The 23,845-nt window shown below is 40.8% G+C and overlaps 1 protein-coding gene across 17 annotated transcripts in view; it reads left to right on the top strand.

Annotated features, from left to right (window-relative positions):
* dmd (dystrophin) overlaps positions 1-23,845 on the top strand; it is a 216,594-nt gene that overhangs the window by 31,241 nt on the left and 161,508 nt on the right. For 16 of the 17 annotated variants that reach the window (XM_061785408.1, XM_061785324.1, XM_061785369.1 and 13 more), the window contains exons 2-9: positions 9,933-9,994; positions 12,043-12,135; positions 12,546-12,626; positions 13,177-13,269; positions 18,122-18,223; positions 20,715-20,785; positions 21,055-21,173; positions 22,361-22,560. In XM_061785408.1, the coding sequence (XP_061641392.1) occupies positions 9,933-9,994; positions 12,043-12,135; positions 12,546-12,626; positions 13,177-13,269; positions 18,122-18,223; positions 20,715-20,785; positions 21,055-21,173; positions 22,361-22,560 (821 nt within the window). Of the gene's footprint in view, positions 1-9,932; positions 9,995-12,042; positions 12,136-12,545; positions 12,627-13,176; positions 13,270-18,121; positions 18,224-20,714; positions 20,786-21,054; positions 21,174-22,360; positions 22,561-23,845 lie in introns of those variants that run through there. The other variant, XM_061785459.1, reaches the window with a different exon arrangement.

Consider the following 23,845-nt stretch of genomic DNA (forward strand, 5'->3'; position numbering starts at 1 on the left):
GCAAAACAAAACTGGATTGTATAAAAATACAATAAAACCTGCAATGTAATAAAAGATAATATAAAGAAAAATACTGTTTTTTATAAAGTTACTGTATGTACTAGGCTTTACACCAGGGGTGTCCAAACTTTTTGCTAAGAGGGCCATATTTGGCCAGATGCAAATGTATGGGGGCCGACCATTCGGCCTGACATTCCTCGAACCATTACCATTGTAAATTAACATGTAAATATGTAACTATATCACTTTGCTGTCTGCAGCTAGGTCAATATCGCAAATGAGAATCTGTTTTCGATTGCATTACCAGGATAGTTAAAGGTTAAAATAATAATAAATTAAATACAAATGAACTATTTTATGAAAGTTGACTGAATTTTTTTAGAAACATGTATTTATTGATTTTGTTTTAACAAATCACATCCCAGTGCATTTTGACAAAGAATAGTATAGTGTCTATACTATTCTGACAGCTGATTTGACTACTAAATATAATATAATATATAATTTAACAAAACTGCTGTTTGATCATCACAAAAAATCTATTCACTGAGACTTGTAGCTTGCCTTTGTAGAATTTTCAGTTGAGTCACGGGCTCTTGTGAAAAAGCGCTGCTGTGCTATCAAAACAGCTTCCAGTGGCTTCAGTTTTTTGGCGCGTTCGTTCGCCGTTAGCTTGTCGTAGTTAGCATGTTTCGTCTGGTAGTGCCTCTTAATATTAAATTCTTTGAAAACAGCCACAGTCTCTTGGCAAATTAGGCAGACACAGTTGTTTCGTATGTCAGTGAAAAAATCCACTCCTCCTGGACACGGCCGCCCTCGTTGTCAACTTTCCTCTTTTTAGTTTCAGTTGCCATTTTAGAAATGGGTTAAAAACATACCACAGGGGTAAAAGTTCACACTGGGGTCACGCGACGAGAGTGCAGCCACAGGTCTACTGCCACCCTCTGGTGAACTGTAAAATGGCTTTTTTTCAGAATCAGAATCAGAATCATCTTTATTTGCCAAGTATGTCCAAAACACACAAGGAATTTGTCTCCGGTAGTTGGAGCCGCTCTTGTACAACAGACACTTTGGAGACATAAAGACATTGACAAAAAACAACAACAAACAACAATTGTGCAAAAAGATGCAGAGTCCTCTAGCACTTAGAGCAGGTCGAATGGCTAATATCGCAATAGTCCGGTGCAATGACCATTGTGCAAAGGGCACTGAGACTTCAAGGAGTGTATGCGGTTTAAAGTGACGAGTAGTGCGATAATCTGGGACAGTGGTTGTGCAAATGTTACAGATACTCCTCAATCAGTGTGCAAATGGAGCAGATGCTACTCTGGCATGAGTGGCCACTATATGCAAATAGTGCAGCACGGCGAGACAACTACAGTGAGTGCACGAGTAATACATAATTGGCCCCACAGAAATGTGACAACGAACTCAAGTCAAAAAATTGCCAGCTTGTTGTAATGGAATGTATGTGTGTATTCTTTACTGTGGTAAACTGTGCTGGCGGGCCACATATTATTGATTTTATGACATGATGCTTCGGGCCGGAGGAAATTTGGACAAGGGCCGGATTTGGCCCGCGGTCCGGACTTTGGGCATGGCTGCTTTACACGGTCAGGATTTGTGGGGCCGATCAGAGAGTTTAAAAAAACAATAACTGATCACCGATCCGATCACAAGATGGAGCAATGTGTCTATTTAAATAACCCGTTCATATACTGTATATACTTGTGTACTTATTTGCTCAAAAAATTATATTTACAACAAATAATGTATCTTTGTTCCTCTATTTATGCCAGTGAGGCATAGTGACACAGAGAACAAATGAATAGTCTTCTATTACACCAATTCCAATGAAGTTGGGACGTGTTAAACATAAATAAAAACAGAATACAATGATTTGCAAATCATGTTCGACCTATATTTAATTGAATACACTACAAAGACAAGATATATAGTGTTCAAACTGATAAACTTTATTGTTTTTAGCAAATAATCATTAACTTAGAATTTTATGGCTGCAACACGTTCCATAAAAGCTGGGACAGGTGGCAAAAAAGAGTGAGAAAGTTGAGGAATGGGCATCAAACACCTGTTTGGAACATCCCACAGGTGAACAGGCTAATTGGGAACAGGTGGGTGCCATGATTGGGTATAAAAGGAGTTTCCCTGAATTGCTCAGTCATTCAAAAGCAAAGATGGTGCAAGGTTCACCTCTTTGTGAACAAGTGCGAGAGAAAATAGTCGAACAGTTTAAGGACATTGTTCCCCAACGTACAATTGCAAGGAATTTAGGGATTTCATTATCTACGGTCCATAATATCATCAAAAGGTTCAGAGAATCTGGAGAAATTACTGCATGGAAGCGGCAAGGCCAAAAACCAACATGGAATGCCCGTGACCTTCGATCCCTCAGGCGGCACTGCATCAAAAACCAACATCAATGTGTAAAGGATATCACCACATGGGCTCAGGAACACTTCAGAAAACCAATGTCAGTAAATACAGTTCAGCGCTACATCCTTAAGTGCAACTTGAAATTCTACTATGCAAAGCAAAAGCCATTTATCAACAACACCCAGAAATGCCGCCGGCTTCTTTGGGCCCGAGCTCATCTAAGATGGACTGATGCAATGTGGAAAAGTGTTCTGTGGTCCGACGAGTCCACATTTCAAATTGTTTTTGGAAATTGTGGACGTCGTGTCCAGGAAAAGAACCATCCAGACTGTTATGGACGCAAAGTTCAAAAGCCAGCATCTGTGATGGTATGGGGCTGTGTTAGTGTCAATGGCTTGAGTAACTTACACATCTGTGAAGGCACCATTAATGCTGAAAGGTACATACAGGTTTTGGAGAAACATATACTGCCATCCAAGCAACGTCTTTTTCATGGACGCCTCTGCTTATTTCAGCAAGACAATGCCAAACCACATTCTGCACGTGTTACAACAGCGTGGCTTCATAGTAAAAGAGTGCGGGTACGAGACTGGCCTGCGTGCACTCCAGACCTGTCTCCCATTGAAAATGTGTGGCACATTATGAAGCGTAAAATACGACAATGGAGACCCCGGACTGTTGAACAGCTGAAGCTGTACATCTAGCAAGGATGGGAAAGAGTTCCACCTACAAAGCTTCAACAATTAGTGTCCTCAGTTCCCAAACGTCTATTGAATGTTGTTAAAAGAAAAGGTCATGTAACACAGTGGTAAATATGACCCTGTCCCAACTTTTTTGGAACGTGTTGCATAAAATTGTAAGTTAATGATTATTTGCTAAAAACAATCAAGTTCATCAGTTTGAACATTAAATATCTTGTCTTTGTAGTGACAAAGTGAAGTAACTTCTGATACTGCAGTCACGAATTAAGGCCAGATCATGTTGACCATTTGATATTTTGAGGAATAAAATAATCACAACACAAAAATGTAGTGAGGCTAACTACAGTAGCCAGACTAAATTTTTTTCCATTTGCCAAAGAGTAGCAGTTTTAAGATACTGACAACCTTATATACTTATTTACCAAAATATATGTTGAAGAGGGCGTTGAACTTTAATAAATGTTTTTTTAACTGGTTCTGTATTAAGTTTTAAATCAACATAAACGTATAATTCGTGTTTATATCCATGATTCAATATTTTTGTTTAGGAACCTCCACCCAGTATCCAGGTATTTATTTCACAGTCACATGTATATATAAATATTTTTTTTCAAAAACAGCAACAACAACAAAAAAACTTATGGGCATCAATGTTTAGTCCTTGAACCGAATTGTATCGTATAATTCTAGATGAGCCAAATATTGTTCGTGGGAACCATGGAAAGTAAATTAGGTTGCCATATAACACACTGTGGCTTCACAATAATTTAAAGAATCTTATTTTAAGGCCAAATGTATTCATATTGTTGCTTTAAAATGTGTTCCACCCAGACTCCCCTGTTTCCTCTTCACCTTTCCGCCTCTCTTCCCTTCCATCACTTCCACCTCTAGCACATCTCTCGGTAACAATCCCATCTGATTGGATTCTGGTCTTATGATTTCATCCGTGGCTTACGGCCGTGACCGTTGCTAGGCAACTGATGCCCAATCCGTGACAAACACGACAGTTGCAGTGGTGCCACGCGGACCAAAGAGACGGATCTCTTGTTTGCCCTCACGGGACTTCCACTGACACTTTGCTGAGCTCCATTAGGATGGTGACAGGCCGTATGAGACTGACTGCTTCAGATTCTTTAGCTTCGAGCCACTATATTATAAAATCAATGATGTATATCCATCCATCCATCCGTCCATCCAATTTCTTTACCGCTTATTCTCACTAGGGTCGCGGGCTGCTGGAGCCTATCCCAGCTATCTTCGGGCGGGAGGCGGGGTACACCCTGAACCGGTTGCCAGCCAATTGCAGGGCACATAGGAACAAACAACCATTCGCACTCACAGTCATGCCTAAGGGAAATTTAGAGTCTCCAATTCATGCATGTTTTTGGGATGTGGGAGGAAACCGGAGTGCCCGGAGAAAACCCACGTAGGCACGGGGAGAACATGCAAACTCCACAGAGGCGGGGCCGGGATTTGAATCCCGGTCCTCAGAACTGTGAGGCAGATGTGCTAACCAGTCGTCCACAGTGCCGGCAATAACTATGTGTGTGTGTGCGTGTGCGTGTGTGTATATATATACATATATATATATATATATATATATATATACATATATATATATATATGTATGTATATATGTGTATATATATGTATGTGTGTGTATATATATATATATATATATATATATATATATGTATATATATGTATGTATATATATATATATATATATATATATATGTATATATATGTATGTGTGTATATATATATATATATATATATATATATATAAATTAACAATTTGAATGTTGTTAAAAGAAAAGGTGTTGTAACACAATGGTAAACATGGCCCTGTTCCAGCTTTTTGGAACGTGTTGCAGCCATAAAATTCTAAATTAATGATTATTTGCTCAAAACAATCAAGTTTATCAGTTTGAACATTAAATATCTTGTCTTTGTAGTGTATTCAATTAAAGATAGGTTGAACATGATTTGCAAATCATTGTATTCTGTTTTTTATTTATGTGTAACACAACGTCCCAACTTCATTGGAATTGGGGTTGTGTATATATATATATTAGGCTTTTCACGATCAGGATTTTTGGGGCCGATCACCGATTAGCGAGTTTAAAAAAAAACAAAAACGATCCGATCGCAAGATGGAGGAATGTGTCTATTTAATTTACCTGTTTATTTACTGTATATACTTGTGTACTTAATTGCTCAAAAAATTATATTTACAATAAATAAATATATCTATCTTTGTTCCTCTATTTATGCCAGTGAGGCATAGTGACACAGAGAACAAATGAATGGTCTTCTATTAGATGGCAGGAAGTAAATACAGTAATTAATGTATCCACTTTTTGTGACATTTTTGTTTGTTGGTGTGCTGTGAGATTTTTCAATTATAAAATATGTTCCTTGGCTCCATAAAAGTTGGAAATCACTGCTCTAGTCAGATCGTGTATTCTAATCAGTCAGGTCAAACCAACATTACATGACAGAAATAATGGGTGCTACCTTACTGGAATTAAATTACTTTATTTTTAATTAAAATACTTCACCCACACAGAAACTTTAGAGCATGATTTGACAGAACGGCGGCATGTTTATGTCCAACCGTTCGTGCTAGCAGTAGTTTGCTAGGCTACATAACATTTTATTCCCTGCTTGTGAGCCGTATCGTATTAAAAGTACTTGAACGTACCTCAAGCAAGCCTTAGACAAACGTCCCCTCCAGTCCTGCGCACCGGTGACCACCAACACACGTTTTTCCCCATTTTGTCCTTATAATACAGTCGGCGCGCTCCACTCGTGTGTTCGTCACCACGGTAACGATTGTATCTGGTCGCATTTGAGTTGACAAGATAAAGCCCAATGATCGTAAAAAACGGGATCGGTGGTATCGGAATACAAGATTTTATTGCAGTAGTCTGACAGTGCAATCGTGAAAGAGCAAATTTGTCTTGTAGTTTGATCTGGGCATTACGTGTTGTCTGTCTCCGACGTGTTGTCTTTCCCACACCGCCGACGTCTTTTTTTTTTTTTTTTTTTTTAAATAACTTAATTGGCTGTCAGATATTTACAGTACTACGTCAAAAGACACGCGACAAGGCTAAAAGTGTTTTTTTGTTTCATCTATTGTTTTTACTTATGTCTTAAAAACATTGAGCTCTGTCAGTGATTTGAATTTGGTCCATAACCGAGGGTTGTTCTGCCTTTTTCTCTAGTTGTTGCTTACTTGTACCCTGATTTCTAATTCCGCTGTTGGGTTTATTTACCGGTCACTGATGGTGTAATGGTACACTTGCCTGACAATGGTGCGGGCAGCGTGGGTTCAGTTCTCACTCAGTGACGGTGTGAGTGCGAATGATTGTCCGTGTCTTTATGTGCCCTGCGACTGACTAGCCACCAGTTCAGGGTGTCATCCACCTTTCGCCCGAAGTCAGCTGGGACAGGCTCCAGTGCCCTGTGACCCTGAGCAAGATAAGCAGTGTTGAGAATGGATGGATGGTTTATTTACCAGCTGGCAAAGTATTTGTGGAGCTGTGTTATTCACACATATAAAAATAAGTGTGATAAATGAGAGGAATAGAAAACTGTCAAAACTTAAAGGGGGAGTTTGCTGTGTTAAAACTGCTTTGCAAGATTTGAATGTAACCACACTTTACTAATGATACTCTTGGTATGGGCGGCACGGTGGCCGACTGGTTAGAGTATCAGCCTCACAGTTCTGAGGACCCGGGTTCAATCCCCGGCCCCGCCTGTGTGGAGTTTGCATGTTCTCCCCGTGCCTGCGTGGGTTTTCTCCGGGCACTCCGGTTTCCTCCCACATCCCAAAAACATGCATTAATTGGAGACTCTAAATTGCCCGTAGGTATGAATGTGAGTGCGGATGGTTGTTTGTATATATGTGCCCTGCGATTGGCTGGCAACCAGTTCAGGGTGTACCCCGCCTCCTGCCCGATGACAGCTGGGATAGGCTCCAGCACGCCCGCGACCCGAGTGAGGAGAAGCGGCTCAGAAAATGGATGGATGGATGGATACTCTTGGTATGGTGGATATTTTGCCATAGTTACAAAAAAGATCCTGAAGCCCAAGGTAACAGGTCAGCTCAAAGCCACGGCAGTGTTCCACTAAGAGTGTGCTCGCAGGTGCATGGCAAATGATTGACACTTCATCAGTCATGCCTACTGTCTTAGATTGGTTGTTTTTCCCTCTGGCACAGTGGGTTCTTGCAAATCAAATTGAAGGCACAAGATGGAGCCAGAGAGAGATGATTTTTTTTCACAGATCATTTTACTCCAGTTTTGACAAATTTGACAAAAAGTAATTTTCACATTTTTTTGACAATTCCAAGCGCAAAGTTTTAAGCTATAATACAATACATAGGTTCTGTCGCCCTCGAGGCTGGAATTCAGTACTACAACAACAGAAACCGTCGCTTTGGTATGACAGCCCCTTGTATGTGGCGGTTCTGCAACATTCTTCAACATTTTTATTCTGTTTTGAAGGACAGCCAGTGGGAGGAAAGAAGATGCAATTTACTAAATATAAAAAAAATCTAATACTGAAATATACAGCAAGATGTTCGAGGAACTGATAGGCTACATCAGCATTGTGTCATCTCCTCTAGTCAGGGCTTGGGTGAAAAGGACTTAAAAAAAGTTAATGTATTTTATTTCTTGGTTATTCAGTCAAGTCAGGTTTATATTTACAACCCCACAAAAGAGTCTCAAAGGGCTTCACAGGCCCACATTTGGCAAAGATTGACGACATACCCTAATCTAAACCCCCCAATCGGGCAACAAAAAACTCAAAACCCCATTTGGGGGAAAAAAAGAAACCTTGAGAAGGAACCACAGATAGCGGGATCTACCTTCCAGGATGACCAGGCTGCTATGGATGTCAAGTAGGCAACATTTATCACGTAGTCTGGCGCTTTACAATGTTCATTACGATGGCAAGTTGCTGCACAATGTTGATTAAAATGGAACAAGAGTCCATTTAAAGAGAAAAGGCGCCACAGGGTAGACTCCTTCGGTGGTTCTGCCTTATGACCTGGGCCAGTTGGTCAGAGCAGAATCCTTCATGGCAACGATTCTGGGGGAAGTAGTCCACCTCAGAACTTGTCGCAGTTGGTTGGTACAGAACCCAAACAGCAAACAGCTCAGATTCAATGTATAAACTAGCCCTCTCCCCGAGCAGGAGACGAGGGGCGAGGAAATAGGACAAGCGGGAGTAAAACAGGCCTACATGTACTTTAACTAAATGCCAAAGAGTACAAATAAGTCTTAAATTGGGATTTAAACATTTCTACTGAAGTAGCAGCTTTAATATCCCCGGTTAGGGCATTCCAGAGTACTGAAATCCCAATAGAAAATGCTCGAGAGCCTGCAAACTTCTTTCTGGCTCTCGGAATAACCAAAAGACCATAGTTTAGCGAACGTAGGTTTTGGAACGGAACATACGGTACAACTAAGTTAGCGAGATAAGACTAATGACTCCAATTTGAAGACGGAATATCGGATCTTTCATGTTTGTCAATCTTGGGAGATTGGCTTTATAGTCTAGTGTAAACATTCTAAAAATGAGGCTTGATGACCAGTCATGGGATTAGTTGGTTATGATTTGAAGATAATTAAGCGATGTGTGATTACCACAGTTTGAAATTATCTTCAAAACAGAACAATGTCTGACAATAAGAACATTGCTTTAAAGTATTTTTTTGTATAGATAGTAGTATAGGTATTTGAATCCAATTGCTGTAAAGAAGTAAGAGTTCTTGGTTGACTAAAATGTAGATTAGTGTGTTTCTTACGCCACTGCACTTACTGTACTAATGTGATATCCTAATGGAGTGGTGCTATAAAGCACTATGGTCTACAGTGGAGGTTAGGGACAGGGCCCGATAGCGAATAACAAAAATCTGTGAATAATTGCTGCTCATAATAATTGCCATGAATAAAAAAAAATAATAATTTAGAATAAAATTCCCCCCCCCAAAACACAAATAAGCAGGGGATCGGTTAAAGAAAATGTGAATAAAGGGGAAATTGTGGGGGGAAAAAATACCGCAAATAAGCGGGGGGTTCCATTAAATAAGGATATTTTCCCCAAAAGAATCCGAGAATAGGTGAATCCGCAAATGCTGTACCGCGAATAAGTGGGGGTTCACTGTATACAGTATCTGTTTTTCTGGTACCATTTAAAGACCACTGCTTGGTTTTGCTAAGTGGAAATGGGACACTAGTTCCCACTCACTGATGGTAAGCATGTGAGTGAGAATGGTTACCTCTCTCTGTATGTATCCTGTAATTGACTGGCGACCAGTCATAGGACAAGCAAGCCTTTCACCCCAAGTCAGCTGGGACAGGTTCCAGTGCCCTGTGACCCTGAACAGGATAAGCAGTATAGAATATGACTGGACAGAATGGGACTCATGGAATGCAACTACAGCTTAGTTTTTTTTTTGTTTTTTTTTGAATAGACTAAGAAAGTCTTGGTCTTTCAATCACTATAATATAAGAGAAAATATTCACAAAAGGACCATGGTTTGATGAATCATGCTTTGGTGACAATGACAGCCAAACTGATCATTAGCAGTGTGATGATTGATGAGATGAGAATGCAATTAACCTGATCATGATTGGAGAAGGCTCTCATGCTGAGCACAACTTGTGTGTGTGTGTGTGTGTGGGTGTGTGTGTGTGTGTGTGTGCGTGCGTGTATGCGTGCGTGGTCTGTACTGCTATGTACTCTTGTATCTATTTCTTACTGCCTTGTTACGTTCCCTGCTGATTCTGTACTGTATTGTGCTCTTATCACTGGTAGATGAAAGAGAAGATGTACAGAAGAAGACTTTCACAAAATGGGTCAACTCACAGTTATCTAAGGTGAGATAGATTCCCACTTAAAGCCTTTATCACCTAAAGATTGAATAATGAAATGCAAAATAAAAATAATCATCATAAGTCAGTCACACTCCAAGGATACCTGTCCAGTTAGGAACAAAGGGAAATTGTGCATCAATTTCGTCACCAATTGACGGAGAGGAGTGGAAGGTGAGTTAACTACCAAGACAATGCCTATGAAGGAATGTTTTTTTTTTTTTTTTTTTTTTTTTTTTTGTGGCCATTGGCCACAGAAGTTGCTTGAGCTACAAAGACTAAGCCAATAACTTCAATAATTTGTTTACAAAAAAAAAGCAAAATCTCTGCCTCAAAGCTTCGCAGGGATCGTTTTACCACACAGACTAATGTTGCTGCTGTCGCAGACACCACTCCGTGTAGAAATCTGTTGGCGTGATGGCAGTGAGCCAGGAGGAAATAAAATACAAAGAATATCCTAAGGTTGGGATCATTTCACACTTAATAAGGAAGATAAAGTACAACCGCAGCTCTACGATCGCTAACACAAGATGACATATCAATGTTAGCTAATTGTATACAACATACCATCGCTAATTGTAATGTATTGTAATGCCCCTGAAACGAATCAAGAATAGACAGAGCCGCCGTTCCATTTTCAATCGCTTTATTGAATAAACTAAGAAAAGAAACAAGTATTAAGCACATTCATACACGAGCGGTCACAACTCAAGCCGAGTCACTCATCGGGCGAACGATTTAGCCAGTTAAAAGCCAGCCAACTCTACATTTTTCGCTGGTGACCACGAGTGGACAAAAGTAATACCTGAACCTCCATGCACGTTATGGTGTGGAGCACTGCAAAGTCAAGTTTTATCCGATTGCTCGATTAATCGAAGAGATAATCGATAGAATACGTAATTCTAAAAATATTCGATAGCTGCAACCCTAGTTGCTCAGATAGTGCAGCTCAACTAGGATGGCCAGAATATGTCACAGTGGACTCACTCAAAGTGTCTAAAGTGTGGAGGACATGCCAGGAGACCAGTTCACCAGATTCCCTCAGGATACCCCTGCTCAGATACAGAGAGGATGCATACAAGCACATGGAAGAGTTGTCTTGAGGAAATGTACAGAAGTTGGATCAGCCTAATCAATGTTTTGTCAAGAGGCACATAAAAAGAGTAGATGACAGTCACTGAGCAATGCCAGTTACCTCTGATCCAGCAGCATAGTAGTAAAGAAGGTGGGTTTGAATCTCTGCTCTGTGTGGGTATTCTCCAGGGACTACTGTTTCCTCCCACAATACAGAAATATGCCAATTTGATTCATCAGAGGTTTTTAATTGCTCATACAATAGATTTGAAGGGGGTGTCTCCCCAAAAGTCTGCTCGGGTAGGCAGAGAACCTCAATTATATGGCGGTGTGAGAACAACTTGTGGGTCCTGCTCGAAGCATCGAGGAGTGCGGAGGGTCGCAAATATCAAACATGAGATGCACCCCCAGTCTTGTCATGTTTGCTAGCACTCGTTTACAAACGACACACAGCAACTGAGGACCATCATCTGGACCCGTCCATGAAAATGAATGATTATACAGTACTTTGTTTCTCCTCACCTCCAGACAAAATAAAATGAATCATCCAATTTTCCTTCTACAAAGCCAACGTTCTCTCTTGTCCACCATTATTATAAACCACAGTGGATAAGCTCACCATGGCAACAACGTGTGTGCTTTTTATTTATTCGTTTTACTTTATTGATCCCAGCAGGAGGTCACTGATGGTTCACTTGCCGAACCTCCTTGCAGGCAGAATGCGTTCAATTCCCACTTAGTGAGTGTGAATACCTCTATATGTTCTCTGTGATTGACCAGGTCACGGTTGAGTTTGCCTTTAACCCAACGTCAGCTGCCACAGACTCCAGCTCCTCATGACTGAGCATAAAGAAGGGATGAATGGATTAGAACTTTCCATGGCGTTTTTTGCAGCCATGTTCACAGTTAAATTAACCATAAACAAGTTCGAAATGTGTCTTTAATTTGACTTAATGTCTTTGATTCCACGTGTGTTCCAGACAGGGAAACCGCCTGTGGAGGATCTCTTCTCCGACCTGTGTGATGGACGACGCTTGTTGGAGCTGTTGCAGGGTCTAGTCGGAAATGAGCAGGTACAATTTCACATATTTCAAATATTATCTCACAGGTGTCAAACTCAAGGCCCAGGGGCCAAATCCGGCCCACCGCATCATTTTATGCGGGCCGCGAAAGCAAATCATGTGTGTTAACATCCATGATTCTTGCTAAAATTTCAATTTATCATATGTAATAAATAATTACATTGAGATATTGCAAGCATTCGTTTGTTACAAAAATCCTTTTTACTGTAACTTGAACAATAGTTGAACAAATTTTGTTTGTTTTTGTGTCTATATTATATAATGAGGCGATTAAAAGTTTATATGGTTTCACAGTCATACCGGCCCTCTCAGGGAACCATAACTACAATGTAGCCCATGACAAAGATGAATTTGACACCTATCTCAACAAGATATCCGTGTCTGTGTGTGTGTTTTTGAAGGTGAGGTTGGAAAAGGGCACCTCACGCGTTCACTCGCTCAACAATGTCAACCGAGCTCTGCAGATCCTGCAAAAGAACAATGTAAGTATCCAAATACATTTACCTCTATCGCTCTCTATTTTGTCTGCAGATTATGCAATTAAATAGGATTGTGGAATGAAACCATTAGATTTTGGTGTGGAATTTAGTGAAAAAATATGGATATATTTACTGTATATCTATGGATATCTGTTCTGATTGGCATCAAAGCCAAAGTTGTCAACTACTGAAATCAGAGGCAGTGTTGAACAATGTTGAACTTGAATAATGAATAATGCTTCTGATATCAAAACTGCCATTATGTAATAATATGAGGTGATCATACATTCATATGAGTTCACATTCATAACGGCCCTCCAAGGGGAACCATAACTACGTTGTGGCCCATGTGGTAGTGGTTAAACTCTCGGCTCAGTTTGCATGTTGTCTCCCCATGCTTGTGTGGGGTTTCTCCAGTACTCCAGCTTCCTCTCACATTCCAAAAACATGCATCTTATGTTAATTGGAGACTCTAAAATTGTCCTTAGGTGTGAGTATGAATGGTTGTTTCTCTAAATTTCCTCTCTCAAGTCTTCATTTCATCTTATCCTAGGTTGAGCTGGTGAATATTGGCGCAACGGACATCGTTGATGGCAATCACAAACTTATTCTCGGCCTCATCTGGAGCATCATTCTCCACTGGCAGGTATGTGTTTATGTGTGTGTGTGTGTGCACGCACGTGTGTGTTTGTGTGTGTGTGTGTGTGTGTTTGTGTGTGTGCGCGTGTGTGGGTACAGTACTTTAGTTTTTTTCATGCTTTAGTTATAAATGAAAAGTTATTTATTAGTTATTTATTCCAAGATTGCGGCAGCGGTGTTTTGTTAATACTATAGTGGTACTTTTTTAATTAATTCCGTGACCAAGCTCGTCACTCAATTAACTTGAAAATCAAATAAATTTTAACCATTATAAGGAATTGAAATACCATTAAGCGGTTCCAGTATTCCAGCAATTTTACTTTTAATTAAAGAATAGCACTGTAATCCATCCATCTGTTTTCCATACCGCTTATCCTCACTAGGGTCTTGGCGTGCTGGAGCGTAACCCAGCTGACTCTGGGCGAGAGGCGGGGTACACCTTGAACTGGTTGCCAGCCAATCGCAGGGCACATAGAAACAAACAATCATTTGCACTCACATTCACACCACGGGCAATTTAGAGTTGTCAATTAACCTACTATGCATGTTTTTGGGGTGTGGGAGGAAACCGGAGTACCCAGAGAAAACCCACGCAGGCACGGGGAGAACATGCAAACTCCACACAGGTGAGGCAGATGTAAATTATAATGTAAATGATGAACAATGCAAAAGCTGTTAAATCAAAACAGTAGTGCGTACAAGAACTGCCATAGAGTTTTCTTAAAATGCAGCAAGTCGTCTTTCAATCAGGAATGCCGTTTGGCATTGCAGAACGCACCCCAATGGAAAACATTCCTGGGACATCTTGAAAGTACTACCTCCTTATGTATGTTACCATCTATGAGAGTTGATTGATATGGCCCAAAAGTCATATCCCAATATTTATTATATTTTGGGGCCAAAGTGCAATATCACAATATTTTCTCAAATATTATCAAATGTTATTATTTAAGTCAAAACAACATGACATAGCGGAGGGAGGGCAAAGACAGAGTTTTCTTCAATCGTCTCTGAGTCAAGTCTTTCCACCAATAACGGTGATTGAGTGCAATTACAGGTTTTCCTTTCCTGCAAAATATTCAACCATGCATACAATAACAAATGAGGGCTGCCACTACCAAACATTTTTAGAATCGGTTATTATATCGATGAGTCCGTCGAATAATCAGTTCTGGGGTTTGAATCTCATCTCAGGCCTTCCTGTATGGTGTTTGCATATTCTCCCCGTGCTTTTGTGGCTTCCGCCCACTATTCACCGACACTGCCCATAGGTGTGAATGTGAGTGTCAATGGTTGTTTGTCCATATGTGCCGTGTGGTTGACTGGCAACCTTTCCAGGCTGAACCCCGTCTCTCACCCAAAGTCAGCTGGGATAGACACTAGCAAATGATCCTAATGAGGCCGAGAGGTCTAGAAACTGGAGGGATGGATTTAGGGGTTACAGCACCACCTGTTGCTTCTACTTGTGCTTGACTGCCGACAAATTCAGTTTCAGTCAAGTTTAGCGTGAGTGTGTCAATGTTAGTCAGTGTGTACACGACAACAGTGTTTGTCAAAGCACCTCTCCAATTAAAGTGGAAATGCATACAGTGACCTACTCCCAAATGAGTACCCCTCCCCTTTTTTGCCTTCCAAGACCACATGCAGTGGAGAATAGCTACCAAACTGTGCGGGCATCCAATTGTGTTTGAGTGTGTGAGGGCTACCCTTGACTCCAAACTCTATTAATAGATTTTGTTGGGGTGCTGCGGGTGGGCAGACAACAGGGGTTGGGGGGATGGTTGTCGGGGTTATGGCATCAAATTGTGTAATAGCGGTTGCTTTTTTTTCCCTACACTCTTTCAGTGTGAGTGCAAATACACATCCACAGTTGCCCCAGCAGATATATGCAGCAAAGATAGGTAACGCACTTCTGGCCAGTGAAAAATGTAACACTTCGTCCTGGGCCCTGAACAAGTAACCCAAATCTGTCACTTGCAACAACCAACTACACAATGACACACATACCGTATACAGTAGATACACACATGCACTGTATATATACACTGCAGTTTATGTACATTTATTTTTCTTTTACATTCTACACAAATAATCACATACAAAAACGTAAACATAGTTTGCCAATAGCAATATATTGTCTATAAAGCAAGTATAACATAAAAAACAACAACAGCTCAGATCAACAAAGCCAAGCCAGATTATCACATACACTATCTCAGGTAACAACCCTAAGGTTCAAAAGATTCCTTGTACAATAGTAAAAGCGTATTCAGATCCAAGATAGTTCAAGTACGGTTGCCAGACTTTGTAAGGTTGCTTCACTTCATTACATAGATCATTTTACACTTGAGACTATGTGAGTCCCGGGATACACATGTCATGGAGATAATGAGTCCCAAACCGGGAACAATGAGTCCCTGCAATTTATCATCACGGAATACAAATACAGTAATACTCCGCTATATCACGGTTCTTGCTTTGCGGTCCCGCTATTTCACAGTGTTTTATTACAGTTGTTACTCTATGTTTTATACTGTTTGTACATTATTCTTGTGTTATCCATTGCGCTTGCTCTCTCTCAATTTATTATACTGTATTGTTTAGGCCTGTCACCATAGCAAATTTCTGAGGAAAAAAACTGTATTTTTCCAAAAACTACCACGACAAACGATAGTATCATTGATGTTTTCTTTATGCCACTGATATAATGATATTAGAGCATAATAATGCAAATGCATCCTTTTTAAGAACAATTCACTTTTAATTATATTTTTAAGAATAATGAACATTGACATTGTAATGTAGAACAATCAATAAAATATCTTAAAAATATATAAATAAAACAGACTCAACTTCAGCTCACAGAAACTGTACTTTAACAAATATTAAACATTTGGCGCAGAGGTATAAACAGTCATTATTGCCGTAACAGGCAATAAACTGCCAATGAAGTTTCCTGTTGGTTAAGAAAAAGTGCCAAGTGACAACATAAACAACACAACAAGTACATCAAAGCAACCTGTTTTGATCCAAGATTTGTAGTACTTTTCAAAAGTTTGCAGCCTTTCTTTAAACACTGCTTTGTCAACATGTTCAATGGCTACATCTCTTACAATAGTGAGTATCGCTATACTGTATATAATGTGAGCATACATGCGCCATATCCATGGTTACGTTTGTGTTTGCATTGTTGGGCAAACAGTCACATAATTGCAACCTGACGGGAAACGGGAAATGTCCCACCGTGTTTTTTGTTCCCAGCTGAAGAAATTGGGTGGGATGGTTGTGTTTCAAATGGATTTTGTCGCTTTGAGGTTTAAGTTGTGTTGCCTTTGGTGCGATTTCATACAAGTTTGACATACCAGCAGTTGCGTTAGGGTTTGGAACTAATTCCATTAATTCCATTAACTGTGCAGTTACCGGCCCCGCCGTCAGAAAACTTTGCTTTGTGTACGCAAGCGCATGCATTTCAAAATGCACACACACACACACACACACACACACAACATGCACACACGTGCCCATACACACTCAGACACCCACACGGTGTCGGCAACAATAAAGGCACGAGGGATCGATTTGCTGCTTTAATGGCTTTATTAGCTCCTCTGCACATTCAACGTCAACGGGTCCTCCACTAATCGCTCCTCTTCCCCGGTTGCCGTCACTACACTTGCTACTGTACACACTCACACCGGCGTGCACTCCTTCCTCCTTCACCGTCCCGCCGGACGACACCTGCGCAGTCACGTCTCACTCACACATCGACGCACACGCCCACACACACTGAGCTTGCTGTCACAATCACGTGGGACAATACCCGTAACAGAAGTATTTCGGCGTAAATTTTGACTTTAACGGTGAAATCTAACTTATGCGGAAATTTGTGTTACGTCGCCAGCGTAGGAACGGAACTCGTTCATAAATCGAGGACTTCCTGTATATATGATACGCCGGATTTCCAGCACCATGATGGAGTAGTAAGCCATAGCTCTGCGTCCTAAAAGGCAGCTTGGTCGTACTTTATGCGTCCTTGCTAATTTTTGTGCGTCCCAGACGCGGGATGCACATCAAAGAAGATCCCTCTTATTATGTAGAATATTTGATCTATATTAGATATTTTGGAGGAATCACCTCCTTTATTACCTTACATCAACAGTGTAAGTGCCTGTATTTACGTGTTCACAATCGTCAATATTCTTTCCCCTTACAGCATATATTGTCGATATTTTGACATCATTAGCATTAGCATATGAACATGAACAAGTACTGTTGGAGGTGTGTAGTTGAAGGCTGGACTGGAAACTCAAACCAGACATTCCGGTTGCAGCCTCACTTTGCTCTTGGGCCTGCCGGGTCTGTCTGGCATCCTCCCCCACCATCTAATCCATCTTCAGATGCAAGATTAGTTAAAAACTCATTCCAGCAGTGGGCTATTCATTTTTCCATAGGGCCATATGAGAAACTGGAGTGGTTGTCGAGGGCCACCTCAAGTGTGTTCAACATTAAATGTATTTTCATTATACAAAGGTATAATATATATATATATATATATATATATATATATATATATATATATATATATATATTATATACTGTATATATATTTCTGTTTTAACGTTTAACAGTATACAACAGTACATTATCAATGTTAAGAAAACTTTACAGGGAGGCTACATGTGGATATGCCATTGAAAATAAAAGCACTGGACGTACATTTTTTTTTAAGTTCGGAACGATAAAAGGGTATATGCATTTCTAGTCATCGTAGAACTTATTACCTGTACCCAATGAATTGGCCCATGAGTGTGGACATGGGTGTGTACTGCAACCCTATAATTATGTTTGTGCGTTTGCAGGTAAAGGATGTGATGAAGGAGGTGATGGCTGGCCTACAGCAGACCAACAGTGAGAAGATTCTGCTGAGCTGGGTTCGTCAGAACACAAGCCAGTACCCGCAGGTTGGTATCATTCAATAATTCAATAGTGCTGTTATGGCAATATTGCTCAAGCTTGGTTCTGTGTAAAAGGCAAAGGGAGATAAATGTAGAATTGTTTCTGATATAGTTTACAGTACTTTGAATCTGAGGATTTGTATTCATCTGAAAATCATTATTTTCAATCATTTCATTTTTGTTACACTAATTTATTTTTCTCTCAAAAATGTATTGTCTATTTATATCATTCAACATTTACACATATCTTGGGAAATTCACTTTTTCATGTTTGTATACCAGTCTTGTATAAATTACCTGAATACAATACTTGAGTAAAAGTATCTTAACAGAAAACAAAAAACTTTGGTAGAAGTTGAAATCACCTTTTAGAATATTAAAGGTGAAGGTTTTTAGGCTCACACTGCAGGTTAATTACGATTTTTTCCCCAAAAAGTGATATGTATCTGGGTTTTTTTTCATGTCAATGTGAACAGTACAATTCAGATTTCTTCAAAAGATATACAGTAAATTTGATATGTAGCCGATGTGACTGCAGTCTGGACGCTCAGGTCTCACTGATCTGACCTGTATGTCATCGAAAGGCGAAAACCGTTGTTTGACAAATTGTAATTGTTTGACAAAACAGATATGCGCGAAAAGCAATGGTGGACGAAGCAGCAGAAAGCAATAGCGAAAAGAAGATGCTTTAGAACTGATAAATATCTGGGGGGGATCGGTCAGTTCGAGTTAAAATCATTGAAATTGCCACAAATGCGTCAGGACTGAGACATGGTTGAGGGGTTATATTTACTTCCGCAAACACACTGCGCCTCGTGATTTGTGTGCATGCTCAACGTGATGTCGTGTTTTGTGCGCATGCGCCATGTGATGTCATGTTTTGTGTGCATGCGTGTCACTTCGCGATGCATTCCGTTCAAATTAGAAGTCCCAATTCTTTTTGTAATGTGAACGAATACATAAAAAGATTGGATTTAACAAAATGCATGCATCATGCATGCCCTGCAGTGTGAACATAGCCCAAGTATCTGACTTTTGGCACACTTATGTATCAAATGTTATTTTTTTACATTAAATGTAACCACTTTGAAGCGACCACTTAAGCACTATCATGTCAAAGTCTAAAGCTGAGCAGAGCTGCAGTGTCAGCACAGTTTAGCATTAGCTAACAGTGTTACCAGCATTAGCTCCGGATTCTATGAGCGCTCACTTGTGTGTGTGTGTGAGTGGGGGGAGGCCTGTAAACACAACTGCACTAAGTTTTCCGGAATTCACAGTGTTAGATAACAGTGTTAGCATCAGAAATGCAGCACTTACTGTATTGGCCCGGTGTCTTGTGGGGGGTCTGGCAGTGTTGGTGTTTGCCGATGTTTTCATGCACCACAGCTTTCTTTGTTTTGGGCACTTCCACACTCTGAGCTCGGCTTCCGCTAACAGACGCAAGCAGGTACCCGCTGCTAACGCTCGCCGCCGAGTGAGGCGGAAGAAGAGACAGGAATTCCAGCCCACTAGTTGTTTTTCTAATGAAAACCGGGCCCACCACTGACCTAGCAGTATGTGCTGCGGGATGATGAGGGCTGGCGCCTTTGCATGAGATAGGTCCGCTCCTAAAACACGTAAATTCCACCATAGCGAGAAATATGCTGTATACATATGTCTATAGGCGGCACGGTGGCCGACTGGTTAGAGCGTCAGCCTCACAGTTCTGAGGTGCGGGGTTCAATCCCCGTCCCCGCCTGTGTGGAGTTTGCATGTTCTCCCCGTGCCTGCGTGGGTTTTCTCCGGGCACTCCGGTTTCCTCCCACATCCCAAAAACATGCATTAATTGGAGACTCTAAATTGCCCGTAGGCATGACTGTGAGTGCGAATGGTTGTTAGTTTCTATGTGCCCTGCGATTGGCTGGCAACCAGTTCAGGGTGTACCCCGCCTCCTGCCCGATGACAGCTGGGATAGGCTCCAGCACGCCCGCGACCCTAGTGAGGAGAAGCGGCTCAGAAAATGGATGGATGGACATATGTCTATAATTGTGTAATCCTCTATATGCAGAACGTCACGGGACCAAACCCAGAAAATGGGATAGCTGACTTCCTGTGTATGCTACGCTAGCAAGCGTGACTACAGTTGGATTGCATCATTGATGGAAAGCCGAATTTGCTTAATGGCTGGTGTCTTTGAACAAAATTTAAATACATGTACAGTATATCATTTATTTATGCAATTCTGATATGATATATGTAAATACGAATGAAACCTAAACATCACATATTGTAATCTTTGGTGGCTCTGTAGTGACATCTTGTATTTAAAAAGACATTTAAAGTCCCTACGGTTGCTTTGTCACGGCCCTGTTCGCCATTCACCCGAACCGGGAGGAAGTGCTTCGACCTGATTTGCCGAAGGTGTCAGTAGGTTGTGCATATACCAGATTCTGCTGTCTGAACTTGGCAAACTTGAGGTGGGTTCCCTTTCTTTATTGTGCATTGTCCGTGTCCTCAGGTGAATGTGGTCAACTTCTCCAGTAGCTGGAATGATGGTCTGGCGTTCAATGCCCTCATCCACAGCCACAGGTACTGTAGAACATCTGAGTGGGTCTGCTAGTGCTCCTTTTTTTCTGCACTTATTTTTCATGCACCTGCCTTAACATTAGCGACTTTTAAGGGTAATTGTTTTACATGTCGGACCCAGTAGGCCTACTGTGCATTTCCAGGTTTTTCGTAACCAAAGTTAGCATCTTATTTACTTCAATTCCACATGCGCTATAGAATGCCTAATGAACACTGGAACGGATTGTTAAATAAATGATCACTATTTATTGTACCCTCCCCTCCAACTCAAGACCGGAACTGTTTGATTGGAGCTCTGCGGAGGCTAAGGAGTCAGCGATTGACAGACTGGAACATGCTTTTAGTAAGGCAGAACAACATCTGGGCATCGACAGACTGCTGGACCCAGAAGGTAACTAACAACTGCGCGCACACGCATGCACACACACACACTGATAATGTTTATTTCCTCAAATAAAACTACAATGACTTTTCTTCTACATTGAGTTTAACGCTAAACATTTGTATGCATACCAGATATATTTACCAGTTACTCAGACCCCCACTGAAAATAAATTATTCCTTACTGTTGCTTTAAAAAGGATGCTAATCTGTTTCCTAAGAAATAGACATGGTTTAAAACCGCATTTACGAGAGCACAATTGGCTTCCCACCACTGCTCTGATAATTTCAGTTCATTTACAAGAGAATTTGGCAACTAAGAGCACAAACATCTGTCATTTCAACATTCCAGCCAACCAGCTAAGTGGAAGATGAAAAAAGAGAAAAATAATAGAAGCAAAAGTAATGAAAATGAGGTTCATGCTTCAAAGTTTATCATTACACCAGAGAGTCCACTTCGGTTTGATGATTTGCATTAAAACTGTTTTAAATAAGGAATTAGAAAAACAGACTTCTGAAGGGCTGGCATTGAGGCAACAAAGATGCTCTGGTAAAAAACTGAAAAGCTTGCATAAGGCAAATATCATTTTAATTTTAAAAAGATCAAATGAGGGACTCCTGCATGCCGGCGACCCGGCAGTACAGAGAATGGATGGATGGATGGATGAATGGATGAGGGTTAGTAGCACTGCTTGCATTATAATTACATACACAATTAAAGTAAGTCTCATTTTCTCTGCTGAATGAAAGAAATGGACATTTTAAAGCAGCGTCAGTGAATGCAAATTTTAAAGCAATGATGTTTTTTAAATGGAGAAATAACCACACACATTTTTTTTACTCTTTACAGTATTCGTCATATGACAACTGTACTTTTTTGTCATGTTTTTCTTTTACCTTTCGCTCAAATTCAGCTGGGATAGGCTCCAGCTCCCCGTGACCCGAAAACAGGATCAGCAGTTATAGAAAATGGATGACAGAAGTTGATATAATAATAGCAAAGTATGAAATCAATAGTTTTTTACAATATATAAACTCATTATTTGCTATGAAAACAATGACGGACTGTGAAGAATTGTAAAATGTGTCCTCATGCCAAACTATTGTTAATGACAAAATCTTGACTATGCAAAGAAGATGCACAGAACTTAAGTAATGTAAGATGAATCAATTGTTCCCTTACTTTTCATTGTTCAGATGTGGCGGTGCCTCATCCCGACAAGAAGAGTGTCATCATGTACGTGACGTCGCTCTTCCAGGTGCTTCCGCAGAGCGTTACCATGGAGGCCATTCAGGAGGTGGAGACGCTGCCACGGCCCGCCAGTGCCGCCAGCACGTCCCATGTCCTGACCGGGGAACACTACCAGATCCAGACCCAGCAGCGCTTCTCCCAGCAGGTCTATACACACACACACAGACACACACACACATGCTCCCCCCTTCTTCCGTTTGAGGATGTCGTATAGATACTCAAAAGGATTTAGGTCCTGAGACATGCTTGGCCAGTCCATGACCTGTACCCTCAGCTTCTTTAGCAAGGCATTTGTCATCTAGGAAGCGTGTTTGCGGCCGTGTTGGGATACTGCCCTGTGGCCCAGTTTCCGAAGGGAGGGGATGCTCTCCTTCAGTATGTCACAGTCCATGTTGGCATTGATGGTTCCTTCAATGAACACAAACTACTCAATACCAGCAGCACTAATGATGACACTCATGACCACCATGCTTGACTGTCAGCAAAACACACTTTTGTATTCCTCACCTGGTTGTCGCCACACAGGCTTGACATAATTTGAATCATCTTGTTTTCATCAGACCACAAGACCTAGTTGCAGTAATCAATGTCCTTAGTGTGCTTGTCTTCAGTAAACGTTTTGCGTGCTTTCTTCTTTAGAAGATGCTTCCTTCTAGGACGACAGCTATGCCAACTTTGAACTTCCACTGACCAGTATGGTCGTGTGAAAGTGGTAACACTAAATTTAACACACCTGCTCCCCATTCACACCAGAGACCTTGTAATTCTAATGAGTCATATGACACCGGGGAGGGAAAAGGACTAATTGGACCCAATGTAGACAGTTTCACACAGGAGTGTACTCACTTTTGTTGCCAGCGGTTTAGACATTAAAGGCTGTGTGTTGCGGTATTCTGTGGTGACAGTAGATTTGACACTGTTATATAAGCTTTAGACTGTAGAGTGTAACTGTTATATCTGTGGCAAGGTCAACGTCTGTAAGCAATGGATAACAATGGATAACAATACAAGCACTCTGTGCTTTTCATTGTATTTGGCTAATTATTTTCAGAATGAAAGAAGATTGATTTTCTACTCAGTTGTAGAAAAATCAATTGGTCTTCTTCCCATTCAATTTGTATTGTTGCATGTTGTTGTTTTTTTTGGGACGCGAGTCAAAAGTCGGTGTCCTGCTTTGCCCTTTGGGCACTGTGGTACTGCATCTGTAAGTTTGTCTGACAAATTCACATGAATGGAAGAGCCATTATAGGCCCCTTCATAAAGCTGGCACAAGAAGTCCTCTTTAAAGTGAAACCAAATTGGACTGCTGTGGAAACGGGGCTAATCTTATTTAAAGGTACACTGTTCATATCCAAGTGTCCAAATGGGCTTTGCGCTTCCAACTCACTGTCTACAGAAACTAAAGCTTTTTAATCACAGTTTCAATGTTT

The sequence above is a fragment of the Phyllopteryx taeniolatus genome, chromosome 1, assembly GCF_024500385.1.
Source record: "Phyllopteryx taeniolatus isolate TA_2022b chromosome 1, UOR_Ptae_1.2, whole genome shotgun sequence".
In the NCBI taxonomy this organism is placed as follows: Eukaryota; Metazoa; Chordata; class Actinopteri; order Syngnathiformes; family Syngnathidae; genus Phyllopteryx; species Phyllopteryx taeniolatus.